This window comes from Alligator mississippiensis, chromosome 1 (genome assembly GCF_030867095.1).
Source record: "Alligator mississippiensis isolate rAllMis1 chromosome 1, rAllMis1, whole genome shotgun sequence".
Classification (NCBI taxonomy): domain Eukaryota; kingdom Metazoa; phylum Chordata; order Crocodylia; family Alligatoridae; genus Alligator; species Alligator mississippiensis.
This window is the reverse complement of record NC_081824.1, coordinates 178,318,222-178,339,858: the sequence shown is the minus strand read 5'-3', so window position 1 is coordinate 178,339,858 and position 21,637 is coordinate 178,318,222. Positions and strand designations below refer to the sequence as shown.

Below are 21,637 nucleotides of genomic sequence, written 5' to 3'. Positions count from 1 at the left end.
TTCACAGAAACCCCTGTACCTATTTCCTTGAAACTTGACAGGCTTCATGCCCTCAGAAGGGGCTACCATCCCTGGTGTTTTCATCTGAATCTGCAAAAAATAAAGGCAAAGTTATAGGTATTTTAGTGATTCCCCATTATAGCTTATGGCCAAGTCTCCAAATCAGCTCCAAATCTCCAAATCCAAATTGGCCAGATCGAATCAGGACAGTGACTTGAATCACCTAATCAAATCACTATCCCTCCGAATTTGCCAAATCTGAATTGAATACTTGCCACTTCACACAGGCCTATTGCTTAACCCTTGGTCATTCTGCTAGAGCAAGGTTGAAACCTATTGGTTGTGGGGCACAGACAAGTTTGCACTGCCACTGCCCATGTTGTGTTCATTTGTGGATCTATACAGGACTTTAAGCAAAGCTGTTCAAATGTGGCTTGTGATTTGGGTGTCTCCATTTTTGGGTGCCCAAACTGAGACACCTTACAGAAACCTCATCTGCAAACAGGCTAAGCACACACCCTGAATGTTCAGGCCCTTCTCATTCTTCCATTTGGATTCCTAAATATTAAGCACTCAATAAACCACAAGTCACATTTAATAGTTTTATCCTCAGTCTCCAAGGCTGTCAGTGTAGCACCATTCATCAACACTAAGAAAGTAATTGCACTGAGAAGGACACAATAGAAGATACATAGTCTTCATAATCTTACAAGGAGATACTGAAGCCACTTAATGTTTTTGGCCTGAAATAATGACACCTAAGAGTAGGAGAGAATGATAAATATGTATCAGAAGAGAGATAATAGGGCGAGGAAAAATGAAGTTTTTGTTCTTCACGCTAATGCTGGGTGAAAGGGAGATGGGCTGAAGTTTGAGAGAGTTTTATTTGGCTTTGGTATTCTGAGATAATATTTTAATGGTGAGGAAAATCAGGAGAGGGTTAAGGTCTTAACGAACAATGCAATAGATGCTTGAAGTACTAGATATTTTCAGTTCCCTACCCCATGCAAAGATGAATGAATACGAAGTAACCTGGGATATACAGAACTTCAGCATATAGCTGTGCTGGGATTACTGAGGTGATCCAGATGTTTTCTGTAGTTTTTATTTCAAAGGGCACTGCTTCTCCGATCATCTGGGCAGAATTGTCAAGGAGCTCCAGCTGACTGGAAAAAGTGTGTCCTTGGAAGTAAAAGGTGAAGCAAACAGCCAAACATAATTTGGCAACCTATTGTGAACTAAGTGTGTTGTAAACTACCCCAATACTAGTGACGTTTACTGAGATGTTCAGGTGAAACTAGTTAACATATGTGTGTGGTAGGCATAGTGTAGGGAAACCTTTACTAATTGCTTAGTGCACGGGTTTGAACTGGAACTGAATGAAGCAAGCCCCTTCCAAACAAGGGCCTAACCTGGAATTAGTTATCTAGATCAGTGGTTCTTAACCTTTTCTGTACCAGGACCCATTTGTGAACATCAATGGCCAGTCCCAATCCAGTGCCCCTCCTTTCCGAACTGCTGCCCTATGCCCCTAGGCTCCAGTCCCCCAGTGTGTAGGGCTGGGGGTGGGTGTATGGGGCAGTGTAGGGGGCCCAAGCAACCCTTGCAGGCTGGAACTCTGGTAGCCTGCAAGGGAAAAGCCACAGTTTCCAATGTTTTTCTCCTTTAAAAGAGAATCCATTTTTAAAGTTTGCTGGTCCATTTTTAAAGTTTGTTCATGACCCTTTCATATGTTCCTGTGATGCACTTTTGGGTCACAACCCACGGGTTGAGAAACACTGATCTAGATCACCCTCCACTTGAATGTTGAGGATTCATATAAAACCTTCAGTTTGATATTGCAACCCACTCCTAATCCCATGCCCCTTTTTAATGGCAGTCCAACCCTGTCACCTCTGAATTTACAACTAAACAGCAGGTATTTTTGTATTTGTCTCGATAGGCTCTACGGCTCCTATGAAGATCTGCAGATTGGGCAAGTGTCAGAAGCCTTGGTGGACTTTACAGGTGGAGTTAACATGACAATCAAGCTGGCAGAGGCTCCTCCTGATCTCTGGGATATTCTGACAAGAGCAACCTACAGCAGATCTCTCATGGGTTGCCAGACCCATTTAGGGGTGAGAGCTGACTCGATGTAATTTGGATTAATGATCAACACCTACTATGTTTTCCCTAGTTGGCAGTTGTTATGCAGATATTTTTTGCCTATGTTACCCTAATCCAGCTGTTTTATTATTTATTATTTTATTATTTATTTTAAAAGAAACAGATTCCTTGAAGTTCTGCACATTTGCTGTGCAAGTCTTAGGGTGAAGTTACACATTACACTTAGACTGCACTTAAATCTCCACTTTAAATAAGTGGACAAGTCATGGCCAAGTGGACAGTAAGCTGAATATGAGCTAATGGTGTGCCTTTGTTGCCACGAAGGCTAACAGCATCCTGGGCTGCATTAGTAGGAGTTGCCAGCAGACCGAGGAAAATGATTCTTTCTTTATATTCGGCATTGGTGAGGCCACACCTGGAGTACTGTGTCCAGTTTTGGGCCCCACTCTACAGAAAGGATGTAGACAAATTGAAGAGAGTCCAGTGGAGTGCAATGAAAATGGTTAGTGTGCTGGGACACATGACTTATGAGGAGACACTGAGGGAACTGAGCTTATTCAGTCTGGAGAAGAGAAAAGTGAGGGGGGATATAACAGCAGCCTTCAACTACCTGAAGTGTGATTGCAAAGAGGTTAAAGCTAAACTGTTCTCAGTGGTGGCAGATGACAGAACAAGGAACAATGGTCTCAAGTTGCAGCAAGGGAAGTTTAGGTTAGATATCAGGAAAAACCTTCTCACAAGGAGGGCAGTTAAACACTGGAGCAGGTTACCCAGAGGAGCTGTGGAATCTCCATCCCTGGAGGTTTTTAAAGACCCGGCTAGACAAAGCCTTGGCTGGGGTGATCTAGTTGGGGATGGTTCTGCTTTGAGCAGGGGGTTGCACTAGATGGCCTCCTGAGGTCCCTTCCAATCCTAGTTTTCTATGATTTTATTATTCTATGAAATATGTGGAGTGTTCTGCATGTTCTATGAGCAGTTGCACATTAAGGACTAACACCATTTCTTGCCTGCACAGCGCAGACTTGCCACTAAAGGACTGGAAAGCAGGGGCATGGTTAGGAGCCAGAACGCCTGGGCTCCATCCCTGGGAGTAGTGCATCCTGGGATGCTAGAGGACTGCAGATTGCTTGTTTTATCTCTGGGGAGTAGACTGAAGTTACCCTAACATGATCTTGGTAGCACAGAGTTAACCCTCATCTGAAGTGGGGTAGCTTTGAGGGAACTTGACACAAGTTAATAAGCTATAGTATGGGGATGCTTGTGTTTTAAGTACCCTTAGTATGGTCTAAGTGCAGTATGTAACTTCAACCATTGTTCTGTCTAAGGTATTAATATGGCCCCCATCCCTCTAGTTTCTGAGCATCATGTAATCTTTAGTGTATTTTTTCCCCCTAATCTCCCTTTAGGGTATTTTAACTCTTAGACTGTTTTAGATATGAGGAACTGAGGCACTGAAAGAATAAGAAATTTCTGTGCCAAAGGTCATACAGGAATTTTTTTCCCCAGTCAACATGAAAGGAAAAGCCCCTTGTCTTATATTTGCAAACAAGGAAACCTCATTAAATACATTGTTTAACATTCTAACAGGAACCTGTACCTAGATCTTCAAAGTCTCAGGTTAACACCTGTGATATTTCTCTGAAGCAAATATTGTAGACTTTGATGACACGAGGGAAGTTGACCTCAGATGGAGACCTAAAACGTGCATGTGACCCCTACCTTTATAAAATATCAAACCAAATCCTCCAGTTCCAAATACTCCTTAAGCTATGCAGTGTTGCGAGTCTAGAGCTGAATTTTGCAGCTCAACCTTGACTATAAGTTACTAGGGGTCAAATTTCATCTTCAGTGACACAGGACATTTCTCTGTGACTCCAGCAGGGGCTTTACCAAAGTAACTAAGGGCAGAATTGGTTTCAGTTGTTGTTTTGTTAATACACTTAATGAAGTTGTTTGTTTGTTTTTTTTGTTTTTTTTTTTTAATCTCATGATTGAAGGAAACAAAGGTGCTGGAGAATGGGCTGGTAGCTGGTCATGCCTACACAGTGACTGGTATTAGAAAGGTAAATACAACCCTGGTTTTCTATCTTTAGACTTATTTTGAGCCAGCAGAGTGAGTTACTACTCATTCTAGGGATGAGTTACCCTTTTGGCAACCAATTATGGGCTGCTGTGCTGTCAGGAAGCTGACTTTGCCTTAAAATCATCAGGGCAGATAGTGAGGTGTCCTCACAAGTCTCCTTGGTGACCTTGTAGACTGCCCTGATCACCAGTGCCTTGTCTTGACTTTGGTTCTTGTTCTTGTGCTTCTGGTATCTGTGTCTAACTTCTGACTCTTGGTTTGCTCCTGACCATAACTCTCAGTTTCTTGGTTCGATCTGTGGCCCCTGTGTCTGGCATCCCAACCCTGATTTACCTTATGGTTTTCTGACTAAAGGCTGGCCTGTTGGGTGGTTGAATTGTTTACCACTGAGCATCAAAGTGGGACCAGAGGATGAGGAAGTAGTATGGAGCTTAGAGTTCTTTGCTGGGCATGGCTGAATGTCATGTGGCCTCCTTGGCTGATGCAGTGAAGGATGGGTGCAGGAGGAAACTCATGAGGCAGGGTACTGGATGTCCAGCTCTAGAGGGCTGAGAGATACAGACTGGCAGAAAGCATCCTGCCCCAAGTATGTGAGTAAGGCAGGTTGCAGGCCAGTCTCCACTTCCCAGAGAGGTGGGTAGGAAAGGGTGGGCAGCCCTGTGTACAAAGCAATGGCTGCAGGGTCCACCCAGTCTCACTGCCTGTAGTTCATGAGGTCTCTGGTTCTGATAACATCAGTTAGGACCTACCTCTGAGGGTTGTTCACCACCACTGCAGAGATGTGGCCTATGCGACACGTGGCCAGCAAGGAGGTCCACCCCCTCAGGAGCTGCCATGGCCTGGCTGCTGAGACAGGCTCATAGGAGATAAAAAAAACTTTTGATTGTCTCAGAGCCCTTGGAGAACCAGGGATGGACATGTGCCAGCGTGCTCCAGGCCAGACTGTGAGCACTGTAAAGACATCTCCACAGCTGGAATGGATGGACCTGGCCCTGTGCATGCCCCCTCTGAGGGAGCCTCAGCACATGTGTGGAGACCCAGGGCCCCCCCAGTTAAAAGAACTCCAGGACCTTCTTCTGGTGACTAGCCAGGGACCCTGAAGATGAGTTCTTGTCCCCAGAAGGAAAGGTACTGGAAAAGACCTACCTATGCCCACATGTAGGCACATACACAGGCCTCCAAGTTGAACCAGTTAACCCAGGGCAGGTGTTGGTGGCAGACATACATTCTTGCTCCCCACACCTCCTCCCCTCAATAAATGGCATGGGGTATCAGCAGGGGTAGATCCAGAGAAGAGCAGTAGTGTGGCTGCATCCCCCTGCCTCTCACAGAATGGGAGCAGCAGCCAGAGGGCTTCAAATCCCAGAAGCAAAAGAAATCTTGCACCCCTGCTTGGTATCCCCTCACTTGTCCTCCACACACAGGGGCACCTCTCCTCCTGTTCTCCCTTTTCCAGCCTGCTGCTGCCGCTCTCTGGCTGACTCAGGGATGGGGATGGGCTCCAAAGTTATTGCTGCCCTGCTCCAGCCAGACTGCATGGAGCTCAGCTCAGCCAGGAACAGTGGCAATGAGCAGGTTCCCCCTTCTTGCCTGGTCCCTTCAGTGTTCCCCAACAGCCTAGGAGCAAGGGTATGGGGAGGGAACAGCTCCCCATGCAGCCACTTCCTGCAGCAGCCCTCACTGGAGCAGGACAGGAACACCTGGGTCAGCAGGAGCACACCTCAAAATGAGGTGAACCTCTCTGTACCCCATCTCACATTCTCTCTACCCCCATATGACATATAAGTAATCATCTCCTGGCCCTCTTGCATCTCTGTCCTTCCTTTATCCTTTCATTGGAATTCAGGGAGAACTCAAGTTTAAGGTCTTACAATAACCTTACTGGCTGTTTTGCAATATTAGTTCCATTGTAAGATGAGTGTATTCATTTATTTATATTTAATATAAATAAATAGATAAAGGGTAAGATTTAGGTTTTGGGGCCCTGTCTTCAAACACAAAGGTACAATGTCAAGCTGATTTTCAAAGGATTATACAGCTGTTGGACTGAAAGGGCCGGTGTTAAGATTCCTGAGGGGTGAGCTCTCTCACTCAGCTACTGTCTTTGTGTGAACCTGGTCAAATCACATAATCCTTCAGTTCACAGAATTACACATTCAGCAGTGTCACTGAAAAAAGCTGCATCAGAAACATTGTCCTCATATACTAAAAGGAGACTAATCATATACTTATCTTCTGGCATGCTACCCAGCTGTAAACCATCCAAGGCCTGCATGGAGCCTGACAAACTCAATGGTATTGTTTTGTGCAGGTGACTTGCTCGCATGGACCAGAAAATTTAGTGAGACTAAGAAATCCCTGGGGGAAAATTGAATGGAAAGGAGACTGGAGTGATAGGTGAGTTTAAAACTGGAAAGGTCTAGTGCTGGGGAGGGAGTGTTTGGATGGATGAAATGCTGCTGCCACCTGCAGGCATAAATTAATGATGACTCTGGCATTAATATAACAAACAGCTGCTTTTGTAGGCCCTCTGGTTTCAAAGCAAAGCTTTTATGGAGTGATTTTTGCTCCATCAATCAGCACTAATGTAGTTTGGCTAATTTAGTTACTTCATGTGTGCTGCTCCCAACCTCTTAAAGCATGGAACATTGGTTCTACTTTTCCATTAATTTTATGTCAAAGGGAACATAATATGAACATTACATGATGATGAAATTGATGTGGTGCAGATTGCCAGCAAAGCTGCATGCCGAACAGCTAGAATTGTAAGGTGCATTTTGAAATCTACTCTATTCTGTGCCATTTGCCCTTTGCAAGGGACCCAGCCAGGCTCTCTGTACCCTGCATAAATATTGGGGTTCTGAGATCTGAGTGGAGAATCCATCGAGGTCTTAGCAACTTGCTTTTTGGGGAAGGAAGGACCCTGCTGTTGCTACGTGTGATGGAGCAGAAGGGCCAATTAAGGATGATGAGGGAACTGGTGGAGGGGCTGCTAGTTCACATAGACCTAGTGATTGGGAAACCTCCCTTCTCTTAGAGCTGTATGGGGTGGTAGTGGTGGGGGAACCAGTAACAGGAGTCAGAGCAGTACTCAGGGAGGGGGCAGGGATCAGACTGGCACTTGGGGAGGTGGCAGGAGATGTGGGGTTAGTGCTGCCTTGTGGGTTTAGTGCTGTTAGGGTTAGGTACTGCTGAATTCATTTGTTGCCACATCCCAGTGGTAACAGAATTTGGGGACACTGGGTAACATCAGGGGTTACAAGTAAATGTTACACCTATCATAAAGGTTGGCTACTGCTATCGGAAAGGTTATGGTAAGAATAGCCCCTCCACCACAGAGGAAGAATGGTTGTTATTCTAGCCCCCAAACTGGAGTGACACTTATACAGGGATTGTGCTGTAGCCCTGCCTCATGTTAGGTTGTAGTAGATTCCTTCTTTGCTAGAGCCCACTTAACACCCTGAATCAATCCAGTCTGACCAGGTTTTGTGGGGTGTAAAGAGCAATGAGGTGTTGGGAATGTGTGAGGCTTTCACCCTGTATTTAGAGAACCTTTCTCAATTCTGTGTCTGTCACACAATTCCACTATACTGGCTGTCCATTTTGAAAGGCATGGCAAAGAACAAGAAGCAGGCTTGCCTTTTTAAATAACTTCCAGCTGCCTCTTTATATTATCCTATTTGTTAGAGTACTTTTTCTATTATGTTTCCTTCTGCACAAAATTAACAAACACAGTAGACCCAGAATTCCAGATTTGAAGCAACACATGGACACTAATGAGTTGCCCAGCATGTCTGAATCACTATGCAGAAACATTATAACTGCTCAGATGTGTTTTATGGCTCCTATATTTCTAACAGGAACAAAGATATACTCCTTGCAGCTCAAGGGATAGGGGCCTGTGCTTCTTGAAGGAGGTCTGAGGGTCTAATTCCTACTCTTGTTTTTGCATTTGGAGTAGTCACATGGCAGACAAGTGATGGCTATAAAAGTGCTTGAAACAAAGATTTGATATATGTCCTGAAGTGGGAATTAATCTTATAATGGAGTTCTGTATTAGACTTGCTGAATTTGCAACCAGATTTATTTAGTCATGACTTCAGAAATCAGATACATTGTTTCTTTCCCTAGCTCAGGGAAATGGGACCTGCTCAGCCCTAAGGAGAAGATTTTGCTGCGGAAAAATAATGAAGATGGTGAATTCTGGTAAGGGAGCTCTATGCAATTGATTTCCTTTTACCTCTTACCTGTCTCTGAGGCCACAGCTGAAGCTGCAGCTAGCTTGTGTTTCTGCACTGCACTTTTAATGATGAAATGGGTGCAACATGATTTACAACAACTTGAACTATATTCAGTATGAAGTAGGGGTCACCTCGTAGGGGTGCATGGGAGTGCTAGTATCACACAGGCCGGATATTTTATCTCCCTCACATTTTCAGCTCAAACTGGGACAAAGCTTTACTGAGATCTTCTTGAGTGTCACTCCCCTGCTTTCTGTTCATTTTTGCCGGCAGGTGGCAATGTTGTGGCCAGTTTCCTTTTACTGGTTCCTCTGCTTGGATCCTCATTTAATCTCCCTCTCTCTGCTGCTATTCTTTGCTGAACCTTTAGTCATTCGTTTGCTACTGCTGCATGCTCTTGTTGGAGCAGACGTTCACTTCCTCACTGCCTCATAAAATATGAACATTACCATATGTAACATGGGATGGTGCAGTATTGGAGACACCCACTCCCTTTTTTAGCCATATGGACTCAAGTAAGCTGCTGACAAGACACCTCTTGGTTCTCTTTTCCCAGGATGTCTCTGCAAGATTTTAAGACCCATTTTGTAGAACTAATGATCTGTAAATTAACTCCAGACCTTGTGAGCCAGGAGGATGGAAAGAAGTGGATGTACTCTCAGCAAATTGGAAGATGGGTCAGGGGAAGCACAGCAGGAGGAAGGATGAAGCAGTATAATGGTGAGCAGCACTTGGATGCCCCCTTTAAGGGATCAGTGTTCAGGCTAAAGTTTTATTGTATAATTTATGAACAGCATAGTTGGTTTACACAGAGATCACCTGGGTTCAAGACTAAGGGTTACACTTTCTTAGCAAAAATTCTAGACCTTTTAAAATACCTGTAGGATAGCCAGGAAATTAATAGGTTTGTATCTGTTCCATCTTATTAGTCTCTACTATAACAGAAACCCACTCACAGAGGAAGAAGGGTCTTACGGTGATGATAACACTAGACTGGGACTCAAGTAGGGTGGCCATTGAGGTACCTCAAGAATAGAGGACAGTTTTATTTAGTGCAACTGTCCCCATCACCATGAACATCGCATGCCTCCCGAGACTGGGGAGGCACAGTGAGCTCCTGCAGGTGGCAGTATCAGCAGTGGGGGCATGACGGCAACAAGCGGGGAGCTCCCACAGGCAGTCGTGGCAGTGTTGGTGGCAGAGGGGGCCAAGCAGGAAGCTCCCGCAGGCGGCTGTGCCGGTGTAGGCGGTGGAGAGTGGGTGGGTGCCGATTGGTGAAAAATAGAGGACATAAAGGTGTCCATTTTCATATCAACAGAGGACAGAGAACCAGAAAACTGGACTGTTCTCTATAAAATCGGACAAATGGCCACCCTAGACTCAAGACATTTAGGTTCAGTTCTGGGTTCTGAGAGACTTTCTCTGTGGTATTGGGAATCCCCTTTAAGACTTGCCTTTTCAGAAATGCCTGTTGAAATCAATAGAAGCTCTAAGCATGATAGGTCTGCCTCACTGTCTATTTTTTTAGATTGCAAGATTTTTACAAGGCAGGAATGATCTCTTACTGCCTGGTTATACAGTGTCTAGGTTAGTGGACCCCTGGGCATTACAAATAAACTGTTAAATGTCCCCAGCTAACTTTAATCAAAAAATAACGTTGCTCTTAATTAAGTATACAACAACATGTGCAAAGACCGAAGCACTGTGGCTGAGTATGGTAATTGGGTAGGTGGCCAAAGGACAAAATTGATTTGAAACTCCCTGAAATCAATGGAGTTACATCAGGGATGAGTTTTAGGCCCAAGACATAGTGTTAAGGGGAGGCACTATCAGGTTTAAGGACATGTTCCAGGAAGTCCTCCTGAAAATAATGCAGCCCAGATGTTCTGTCACAGTCTGTACAGGGATTGCCTGCCCCCCCTCTTGCCCCTCCTCCTTCCCTCACCCCTGTCCCCACACTTAAAGAGTTTCTTTCTCGGATACTGTTACCAAAGTCCTCAGACCAAGCATCAGGGCAGTCTCATGCTTAGTCATTCTAGACAGGGGGTTTCTACATGAGATGTTAACTGTGTAGTAACCTAATAACACTGCACAGTACTGTGCTGGGCAAAAACAGTGCTAATATGTTACTGCACAGTAGTATTGGGCTACTACACAGTAAGCATCACTAAAAACCCATGCACCAGTGCTACTGCACAGTAGTGTGAGTTACTGCGCATGGATTTAATACTTGGTTAACCAAGTACTAAACTTAATGCATAGTAACTAGGGCACATTAATGAACATGTAGATGTGCCCAGGGTGTTTAACTTTTACTCTAGTCTTTGAGCAAATAATAAGAATGCACAGAGCAGCCAAACTTTTGGAAAGTGTAGGAGGGGGAAATTACAGTAGTAGGCAACAAAGAGCAAGGAGGAAGCTGCAAAGTTGCTGCAGAAGTGCCAACCTGTTATTTTTTCATGAGCCACATAACATTACTGACTCACCCAGCTCCTGTGGTTAGGTAATGGCTTAGGCTCTCAGCTTCTATGTGAAAAAAGGGAAGCTCCCTCCCAGTTGCAGAGAATGGGAAAACTATGACCCTTTGAAGCCCCCAGACAGCAGAAAAACAGGGACTTTTTCACAACTATTTCTCTGTTCTGTGCCTTAGAGTGTGCAACCTGTGTGCCCCATCTCACACAGGTCAGGCTACAATTTAGCCTGCTAGGATAAAAATAGTCTTTGCCAAATGAACTGGATGAAGCTGTGCTGGGGTGCATCTCAACACAGCTGATTCACTTAATTGGGGGAAAAACTTGTCATAGGAGCCCAATGCAGGATAAAGGACAATGTGTTCTCTTTGCCTAGGGACAGGGCTGATCAAAGGGTAATTGGTGCCCTAGGTGAACTGTGTACCTCGGCGCCCCCACCACTTCCAATATAAAGGAAAATAATAAGTCTAGAATTAACTTTTACGGCTCGGTGGGGAGAGCAGCCTGGAGACTGACCCCAGGACCGGCCCTGGCTCTGCCTCTGGCCCCATGGGGTGGGTGCATTGGGCAGGAGTGAGGGGCCACTGCTGGCCTGGGGGCAGGGATTGCAGGTCAGGAGTGAGGGACACTAGCAGGGCTGGGGGCAGGGCTGGTCCAACATGGAGCCATAGCCAGCCAGCACTGTTATTTAGAATGATGTTCCTGTTATCTTGTTCTGGATATAATTTTGCCACCCCCCACAAATTTTGGCACCCTAGGTGATTGCTTAATTCACCTAGTGGTTGGACTGGCCCTGCCTTGATATGCCCTGCTTCTCTCACTGCCCTGTGCTTCCTTTTCAGGATCTGGGTTCTGCGCCAACTTGAGCGTTACGTGGAGGCATAGGTTGGTGCAGGTCCCAGAGTGGGGTGGCACAAGGGAGCAGGACCTGGGGAATCCCAAGTGCTCTGTGCCAGGACCCATGCTGACCTATGACTTTGTGAAGCATGGGTCAGCATGGGTCCTGGCAAGGAGGTATAAGGCTCTGTGAGAAACAGGGAATTCCTGGTGCCCCGTGCCTCTACACTGAGATCTGCACTGGGTACCACGACAACCCATACTTCACACAGAGGCATGGGTCAGCATGGGTTCCAGCATGGAGGCACAGATGCTGGGAATTACCCAGGTCCCATGCCTCCACGCTGAGATCCACATGGGCTTTTCACCTGTATGGAGATGCACCCCTGGGCAGGTCTCCAAAAGTGGGGAACCCCAACTTTTACTGCTGAGTTACCCTGAGATTCCTTGGGGCATGTTTTTATAAGCAGGGAAACCTGGGCAGATGCTTCCAAGCATAGGCAACTGGTAGGGGGTGCTCCCCCTAATGAGGCCGGTGCCTCCCCTGACGGCCAATACTGAAGCTATCAGCAGAGCTGGTGCCCCCCCCGACAGGGCTGCCACCATCGGTGGCTTCTGTGGGTGTCCCCCCAGATTCAGGAGGCACCAGTTGCTCATGCTCCCAAGGTTTGATACACCCAATCCTTTACAGAAATGTATTTGATCACCATTTGTGCTGCCATCAGAATAGCTTTTACAGCCTTGTTCAGAACTTCTGCTCTTGCCTTGGATGCAGGGATTGCAATATAAATAATTATAACTAATTTAAAATCAAGACCTCTAAGTCTCAGAAGTCTGGGTTCCTGTTGTACCAGTGTTGTTTCATCTGTCCCAATTTGATACTGAGCATGTTTGTCCCTTGTGTCCATCCATTGATATGAATGGAGATTCATGTTGTTTCTGTCTTTTGTGCTGTGGCTGATGTTGCGGTTTCCCTCCTGAACCAACACATCTCTCTCCTATGGAGACTCCTCCTCTACTCTCTGTATTGTACAGCCTGAAGCTAAGCACATGGGAGCAAAATAACAAATTGCACGCTGGAACATGAAACTAAGTGTTGTCTTGTTTTCCTTCTTAGGCACATTTTGGATGAATCCCCAGTATTGGCTGAAAATTTTGCCAGGGGACAGCAGCAAACACTCCCTGAACTCCTGTAGTGTGCTGGTGTCCCTGATTCAGAAACACAGCAGCAAACACCGGAACCGGGTACCTCACCTCTACATTGGCTTTTCTATCTATAAAGTGAGTGGAATCAGATCTACCATCTCGTATAAAACTTGTCCTACCCAGCACAAGAGGTGTCCTGATCTTCCAAAGCAAGTGAGGGTCTTCAGATCCTCAGAATTATACATCCCACAAGATCCAAAGGAGCCTGTAGCTTCCTCACCTGGTCTGCTCATACTTCCTATTGAACCAAAAAAAATCTGCTTAAACAAAAGGGTTGGGCCTTAATGGAGTTCATTCTCCTTGACTTTTTTTATCAAGCCATGGAAATGATCTCCTGGAAGGCTGTCTGTCAGGCTGCTACACATTAGGAGTATTCCTTCTGGCATAGCAGAAGGAACTGTTGCTCAAGTTCTAAGAGCTCAAATTGTAGTAGAAGGGCTCTTGCTCAAGCTGTAGCAACTCATCATTTTAGTGATGGGGTTCCTGGTTCAGTTGCTGCTGTGTGGCATTTGCTATCTTGGCCAACACATGGGATGGATGGCCCATAAGCTGTACTTCACCCTGTGTACATTCTGGGGACGTGAGGCCTGATTTTTTTCCAAGGTCATGAGCAGCCCCAGCTCCATATGAGCTTCAGCTGGAGTCATGGAGGGCTCAGCTCTTCTTCAAACTCATCCCAGCATACCAATAACAGATCTCCAGTGGGGACATCATGCCTCTCCAGGGTCACACTGGGAGTAGTACAATGACACTTGGATCTCAAAAGCAGGAGACCCATCCCTCTCCCTCCATAGCCAACTCTGTAGAAGCTGTACAGCTGACATGCTTTGCTATCAGCATGGACACTGAGAAATGTATTCTTGCCACAAACTCTACTTCCCTGAGTCCTCAACCAAAAACAGTCTCCTTTAATCTATGGAAAGCACTGACGCCTTTGTTGTCACACCTTTTATAGTTTCATAGTTTGTAAAGGTTGTTCCTTTCATAGGAAGGAACCTGAGCAGATCATCAAGTCCGACCCCCTGCCATGGCAGGAAAGAGCACTGGGGTCAAACGACCCTGGTGAGGTGTTCATCCAGCCTCCTCTTAAAGACCCCACCACTTCTCTTGGAAGTTGGTTCCAGATCCTAGCCACCCTGACAGTGAAGTAGCGCCTCCTGATGTCTAGTCTGAATCTACCCTCTGCCAGCTTGTGACTGTTATTTCTAGTCACTCCTGGTAGTGCTTGGGGGAACAGGGACTCCCCCAGTGCCTGCTGGTCCCCTCTGACTAGTTTGTAACAGGCCACTAGATCCCCCCTCAGCCTTCTCTTGTGGAGGCTGAACAGGTTCAGGTCTCTTAGCCTCTTCTTGTAGGGCCTGCCCTGCTGCCCCCTGATCATACGAGTGGCCCTCCTCTGGACCCTCTCAATGATGTCCATATCCCTCCTGAAGTGCAACGCCCAGAACTGGATGCAATACTCCTACTGCGGCCTGACCAGAGTTGCAAAGAGGGGGAGGATCACCTCCTTAGACCTGCTTGAGATGCATCTGTGGATGCACGACAAGGTGTGTTTGGCCTTCCTGACCGCGTCCCCACACTGTCGGCCCATGTTCATTGTGGCATCAATAATGACTCCAAGATCCTTTTCTGCCTCTGCACTGAGTTCCCCAGCCTGTAGGTATGCTGCTGGTTCTTCCCCAGGTGCATCACCTTTCGTCATAGAGCATGGTGAACAGATTGTAAGGAGCCTGGGAAAGACTTTCAAATGAAGGAATCAGGGCTTTTTTAAGTGAGAGATTCTAAACTTAATCTGCTTGGCCTCTTCCAGTTACTAGAGTACATCTGTGTTTGCTGTGACTTAAAGGACTCTGAGCTCGCAGTCTGACACATGTTCTCTCTTTTTCTCTTTCCATTTAGGTATGCCCAGAGGTAAGTGCCTTGCTCTCTTCTACTGGTTCTGCAAAGGCACTGCATGAAAGGAAATGCAGATGTTATGCCACTGCTGGTGGTGCTGGGATTGCCTTTGATTCTTGGCCAGTTGCTCTAGGACTAGCTTTAGAAAACATTAAAAGAAATCACTGCAGGTTTATGACTCAGTGAATTTCAGGGGGATTGTAGCTCATTTCAGTTTTATGGTCCTGACCCTGAGCTGGGTCTGTATCTGGGTCTCTGCTTTTAGCAGTTCAGCACAGAGGAAGAGAGTAAGTGGCTTTATGCTACATTTATGGTCTCCTCTCAGTCTTGGGATCTGCCATGAACTGGGCTGGTCTTCACCAGGTGTCTCGGGAGTGCAGTGTTCCCAGTATCTCACTGCTGGGAATTTTCTACAGAAAATGGTACAGGTGTTTTCTGCACGTAGGTTCATCCAACATTTTCAGGAAGCTCTTAAAATATTTCCCCATGAGGGACCCTGGAATCTGAGCTTCAGTCTGGAAGTTAAAGGCCGAGAGCTGAATTCTGCCCTGACTTATACCTTTTGGCTGCAGAGCAGGCTCTACCCCTTCATGGCCAATTAATGCTTCCAGAATGAGTGTCCCCATGAATTTGGATTGGCAGTGAACTAACTTTAGTGGACAGCCCTTACAGTGCATTTACAATGTTAATTACCAGGATGGCAGCCTCAGATCCAGACACTTTCTCAACTGTTTGAAGGTGCTATCAAGAACAAGAGTGAGATTGTACTTGCTAGCACACATGGGGCTGAGACTGATTATGAAAGCACAGAAGCACTGTGCTGTATCCATGCTAATGGGGAGACCAGGGCTGGTGGCAGCTGGGAGTTCAATTTCAGGTTTGTATTGAACGTCAAGATTAATACTGAGAGATGTAAAACCGAGAGCATTTTTTGAATTGGAACTACAATGAATTGCAGTATTGACAGAAGCATAAAAGCCATGAATTTAATATATGGTTCATGAAAAGGGGCAACCCCTGAGCCCCTGAAATGATAGATTGCTTCATTAGCATGAGAGAAATATGGCAAAAACAGAGGAATAACATCTCCACAACCCAGTGAGAAAGTGAAAAGCCTGAACCATTTTGAGGAATGGCCAATATCGGGTGACTCCAGTATTCTTCACCAGTGGAAGTATTTGCTTTGTTTCTATCTGCAGTGGAGCCATTAATAGTACATATTAGATTCAATTGCATGTTTGCTCACTCTCTCTCCACTCTCTTATCCTTGCTAATACTCCTGGAGGATTACTGCCAAGTACAAGCCATTTGTAAAAGCAGAGTGCTGCTTTCTTAAGTAGATCCCAGGAGTATTCAAGACATGCATTTATAGGGGCCTGGATATTGTAGTCTGGACTAGGATCCCCAGGTGTAGGTGTTGCATAGGACCTATGGGACATGTAGGGTCCTATAAAGCCAGCACCACTTTCATATCTCTGGTACACCAGGGTACTGCTGGGACAAGACTAGAGATAAAAGGGATTAAGCGTGGGACATAATATTCAATGCAACAATGGATCCCAGGCTTCTTGGGGTAGCAAAGCAGCTAATACACATCCCTCAGAAAGCTGCTGAGACTTGGAGCAGCTCCTGGCTCCTGTTATTTCTACTGGGGGCTGAAGTACCTCCTGCAGCAGCCTATAATAAGCAGGTTGCAAAGGTGGGTGCTCCCTCCCCTTGCCAGGCCTATGCCACTGTTCCTAGTGAGATCAGTTGCACTGCAGAACAGGCTCCAGAGGGATTTGGTGGAAGCTCCAATCACTTCATTATTTTAAATGTGGACAATGTTTGGCAACCATTGATCCTTCTGGAGCATGGTGTATGTATGAGAGGTGACCCAGACCTTTGATGCAGGTGCTTAGGCAGGAGTTTTGGTGGAATGGAGGTTGCCGAGATGTTCCATCTCCACTTTAGGCCACTGAGGTAGAATCCAAAAGTCAGACTGAGTCCAGATATTTGGTGCCTCCATGGCTGTATTTGTATAAGTGTCCTGGAATTGAACCCAGGTCTCCAGTGTGGTAGACAAGGATTCTACCACTGAACCACAGGGGACTCCAAAACTGGCTAATCAGAATGCCTTATCAGGGCAACCCAATACTGGTAAAAAGATGAAGAAGGAGAGTAGATTTCTAATTCCTGTCTCCTTTGCTTGCAGTTTATTGAAACTGAAACATGACTTTCATCAGTGTTTCAACAGACTGAAACCAATGGGAATTGTGTTTACATGTCTTGCCTTAACAGTACTATGAAAGCAACAGAAGGCTGCCTCCAGAGTTTTTCACGAGAAACCAGGCTATGAACAAAGTCCATCTCTTTCTGAATGACCGGGAAGTGACTCAGGATTACCGACTGCGTCCTGGCTTCTACGTCATCATCCCATCCATCTTAGAACCTCATCAGGAGTCTGAGTTCATTTTGCGGGTCTTCTCGAGGAGACACGTCCTTTGGTGAGAGGATGCCATTCCCTTGCTTGTAGCTTTTTTCCTGGTGCATGTTGCATCTTTTTGTTGTGGAGAGTGAAGTCGTGTATCAATAACTGTGATCTTCTACCAGGAAGGTAAACATGGTAGACAGGCTGTGTGCTGATATGCTGGATGCTGCTCTCCTATAGCTTAGGATAAATAGTTCCTCCAACTGCTACTGGTCTTATCCTTTTAAAGGAAGTCCAGCAGGCAGGGCACTGAACCAAGAGCACCTGGAGTACCACCAAAACAATATCAAGAGTGACAGGGCACCAGGATATTCCCTCTCAAGTTTTCCCCAGTTACTACCACTGATGCAGCTACAAGAATGATAGGATATCAAATGTGAGGAGCTTGGCTGGCAACACGTCAGCAAATGCAAGTCCCTTAATCATCATTGTGGAGGCCAGTTCTCAGCAGGGTTAGCTGACACAGCTGACTGCAGCCATTGTGACATGAGTGCTGCAATGGTGGGAAAGGATACAGCTGTCTTATGGGTGTATAGTGTAGTCCCTGTGAAGGAGGAAGAGGAAAGTAGGTGAAGCATTGAATAGAGATTTCAATAATATTTTCTAACATTTCTACTGGCCTTTATTTTCAGCGAAGTGGGTGGAAATTCAAGTTTCGTCCTGTCCAAGGTGAGTGGGAATGAAGTGGGGGGGAAAAATGTGGCTTTGCGTTCAGTCTGGGATTTTCAATTTTCTTCTGTGGCAGTGATTTTAGAGGGCTTTTAGTTAGAACATGAAACCTCATGTTACTCTACTATATGAAAGGGAGCCCATGCTCTGTGTTTATATCTTAATTGCTTCGCAAACTATTCTTTTTGGTGGAGCCATCGTAGTTCATCCTCAGTCTATCCTTCCCATCTGCCTTTAGGGTTCTCTTTTTTTTTTGTTTTCTTGTATTCTTCCCAATTCTTCTCTTTTTATTCACTGTCAGAGTTGATACTACAGTGGGGACTTGGCCAAGTAGTTGCAGTGGTGATTAGAGAATGACAAGATAGGGAATATTCTGGAAAACTATATTCTGTGACTCTGTTGGATAGTCCTTCTTCAAACTCTTCCGTTAAACACGTATATTTTTTTTTTATTTCCTAAAGGAAATAGTTGATAGATACGAAGGCAAGATTTGGGAGGATTTTTTCACTAAGCATTTTGAACAAGTAAGTGTACCCATATAAATTCCCAAAGGCCAACAAACTGCTCACTCAACTGGGAAAAGGAAGTCTGAATGTATTGGGAAAGGTGGGAGCCAGAGGGGACTTTAAACTGATCGGGGCCATGGGAGATTGGCATGTGTATGATGTAGATTTAAAAGGATATGATTTAAAAGACCATAATAGATTATGCAATAGCTAAGCACTCAGGCAGGAAACATGCTGGTCAGGGAAAAGCACTCCTGGTTAAACATATGAGCACTCAGCTCAAGGTGAAGTTACACATTACACTTAGACCATACTATGGGCACTTAAATTGCAAGTGTTTGCACGTTAAAGCTCATTAACTCATGCTAAGTGCCCTCTGAGCAGCTCAAACTTATGCCATTTCAGATGAGGGTTAACTCTGGGCCATGCTACCTAGGTCATGTTAGGGTAACTTCAGTCTGCACCATGGAGATAAAATGAGCAATTTTCAGTCCCTCCAGCATCCCAGGATGCACCGCTTCCAGCACCCAGAGCAGGGATGGAGCCCAAATGTCCTGCGTTCTAGCCATGCTTGCGCTTGCAAGTCCTCTAGTGACAAGTCAGAGCTATGCAGGCAAGAAATGTATGAACCCTGGCGAGCTTCAAAAAGCATCTTTCCAGCCCCTAAGACCTATGAAACCCTTAGCATATGACAGCTCACCACACGTTCTAACTTTAGCACCACTTAACATTCCACAGATTTAATATGGTTTAAGTGTAATGTGCAACTTCACCCTCAGTCGGAGTCTCCTTAAGCTTCTGAAACCAACTATTCTATACTGAACAACCTCTGAGGAAATGAACAAAAATATCATCACAGGAATTAACAAAATCCCTCCCATAATATAATTTCCATAGCCATACTTATAAAGAGGGTTCTTCTTATTATAGCTGTAATTTTGAAAGGTGCTAACTTTAGATGGAGCTGCAGGCATCCAGTTCTTCTGAATGCTAGACCTATTCATTTAGCGCTGACAACTAGTTAGTCAACAGTTTTCTAACAGTTTTTCAAATAAAAAATATCCAACATTTCCAAATTAACATTTTAATTTTCCCCCAAAAGATGTCTTCAGTTCCTTAAAGCTTTTACCAAAATGTTTCTGTTGCTTTATTTTTCAAAAAAATGTGTTATTTTTGAGGGGGGGAGAGGGTTCATTAGTTTTTCAGAATCTTGTATCTTTAGACTAGGTCAATTCTAATGTATGTTGCCGCATGACATTTTTCTGTCCTCGTGACTGGATAAATGTGCACATAAATACTTGATACACTCATACCTACTTACCAGCATTCCCTCTAAGATGTTTAGTGTGCGCGCCTGGCTGCGTGGCATGCGCACGCCTGCGCAGCCATGCATGCCACATAGCTTAGAGGGAATGCTGCTACTGGCAATGTCTACATGAGACACTGACTGTGCAGTAGCTCGTTACTACTGCGCCATAGCTTGTTACTACTCCACAGTAGCGTCGTGTGTCATGAAGCATGATGTGATGCTACTGTACTGTAGTAATGAGCTACTGCACAGTCAGAGTCACCAAAAAGCAGTTCAGGGATGTGACTGTGCAGTAACTCTTACAGTTACTTAGCACTTGTGTATGCAAGTACTAAATGACTGTGCAATAACTGCGCAGTTAGCATCTCACGTAGATGTGGCCACTGTGTATCACAGAGTAGTCTCTTGATGTTAGGAAAGTTTATGGAGGCTTATTTTTTTTCAGGAGACCCAAAAGTTTTCAGAAGGCAAGACTTTACAAAAAAAGATTTTTATTTTTCAGAAGGCAAATTTGTAAAAACAAAAGAATTATGTTTTTAAAACTATGAAACAAACATTTTTATATTGTCAAAACAATTATGAAAAAACATATTTTGATCAGTTTTATTGGCAATGTACTTAGTAGGACAGATGACAGAAATACAGTCTTCTGAAACTAATAGGTTATATCCTTAATTGGTATAAATCAACACAACTACACCAGGTTCTTCAGGGCTTTGGCAAGTTACACTCAGACAATAAGGTGGCTTAAATCTAAGGGCCTAATTAAAACCAGTGTAATTCTTCCCGTTGATACCAGTGAGTGTTTGATGGGGGCTGAAAGGAAGGGCTAGGAAAGACAGAGAAAAGCAAGAAATATTTATTCATTTTTTAAAAATATGAATATTTGTCTCCCCTCCTACAGCATCCTGAAATAAATGCTGTGCAGCTCCAGATGATCTTGAACAACATGCCCTGGACAAGTAAGGCTTATGAAAGATAATAGTTTAGTGGCACTGATTAGGTCCCAGTGAGATGGGAGCCTGGGCTGGGCTCAGCTCCTGCATTCCCACCCTGAATTCTAGGTATGAAGGAGCTGGATTTGACCCCTATTCTGACTGAATCCTAAACCAGAAAGGATTTGTGGAAATCTCCAAGCTGCTGGCCATTGTGCAAAAGAAGCCACTGAGTGCAATGTCCATCATTGTAGGTCAGAATGTAGAGGGAAGAGAGCAGCAGAGTTTAGTGCTGTATGGCTGGAGAATCTCAACCTGAACCCTGCCCCTAGTCTGGCCTCAAGCCTTGGCCTAACCAAGACATGAACATTATTTCCTTGGCCAGTCTCTGTTCTTCATGAATTCACATTTCCAGCCTTCTAGGACCATGGGGAGGTTAATTTTGTCTGCTGACAGTTCTATACCCCATGAGGCCCATCCTCCCCTATGATGTATATGAGGAATTTCTGTTACTTCTCCCAGCTGCAGTCCCTGTGTAGCAGTTCTTTCAGCAGCTCAACAACAGCACATACTTGGTAGGTGGCACTGGCCTGTATTTAGCCTATAGAGCCTGCATCCTTAATGTTAATGGGAGCTGCATGGGGACAGGGTTAGTGCTCAGAGAAGTTAGACCCAAAGTCTAGTCTTGATGGTGATAACAGTTCAGAGTATTCTGTGAGAGCAGAACTTGGTTCCCATGTGTTTATAATCCTCTACCCTTCTATTGCCATTCTCTTCCCTTCTTGGGCAACAGGAGAATATATTCAACTGAGGTTGATGTTTCCTCATAACAAACTATTTTAGGGCACCTTGCATTTGTGGGGACTCTGCTCAGTCCAGTTCCACCCCCTCCCATTTTCCCCCCCTCC

At 45.1% G+C, this 21,637-nt stretch overlaps 1 protein-coding gene across 1 annotated transcript in view; it reads left to right on the top strand.

The window, feature by feature from the left end:
* Positions 1-21,637, top strand: part of CAPN14 (calpain 14) — a 40,618-nt gene that overhangs the window by 9,884 nt on the left and 9,097 nt on the right. The window contains exons 5-14 of the mRNA XM_059717295.1: positions 1,943-2,117; positions 4,104-4,169; positions 6,501-6,586; positions 8,321-8,395; positions 8,987-9,150; positions 12,856-13,019; positions 17,121-17,326; positions 17,943-17,979; positions 18,441-18,503; positions 20,699-20,756. Of these exons, the coding sequence (XP_059573278.1) occupies positions 1,943-2,117; positions 4,104-4,169; positions 6,501-6,586; positions 8,321-8,395; positions 8,987-9,150; positions 12,856-13,019; positions 17,121-17,326; positions 17,943-17,979; positions 18,441-18,503; positions 20,699-20,756 (1,094 nt within the window). The remainder of the gene's footprint in view (positions 1-1,942; positions 2,118-4,103; positions 4,170-6,500; positions 6,587-8,320; positions 8,396-8,986; positions 9,151-12,855; positions 13,020-17,120; positions 17,327-17,942; positions 17,980-18,440; positions 18,504-20,698; positions 20,757-21,637) is intronic.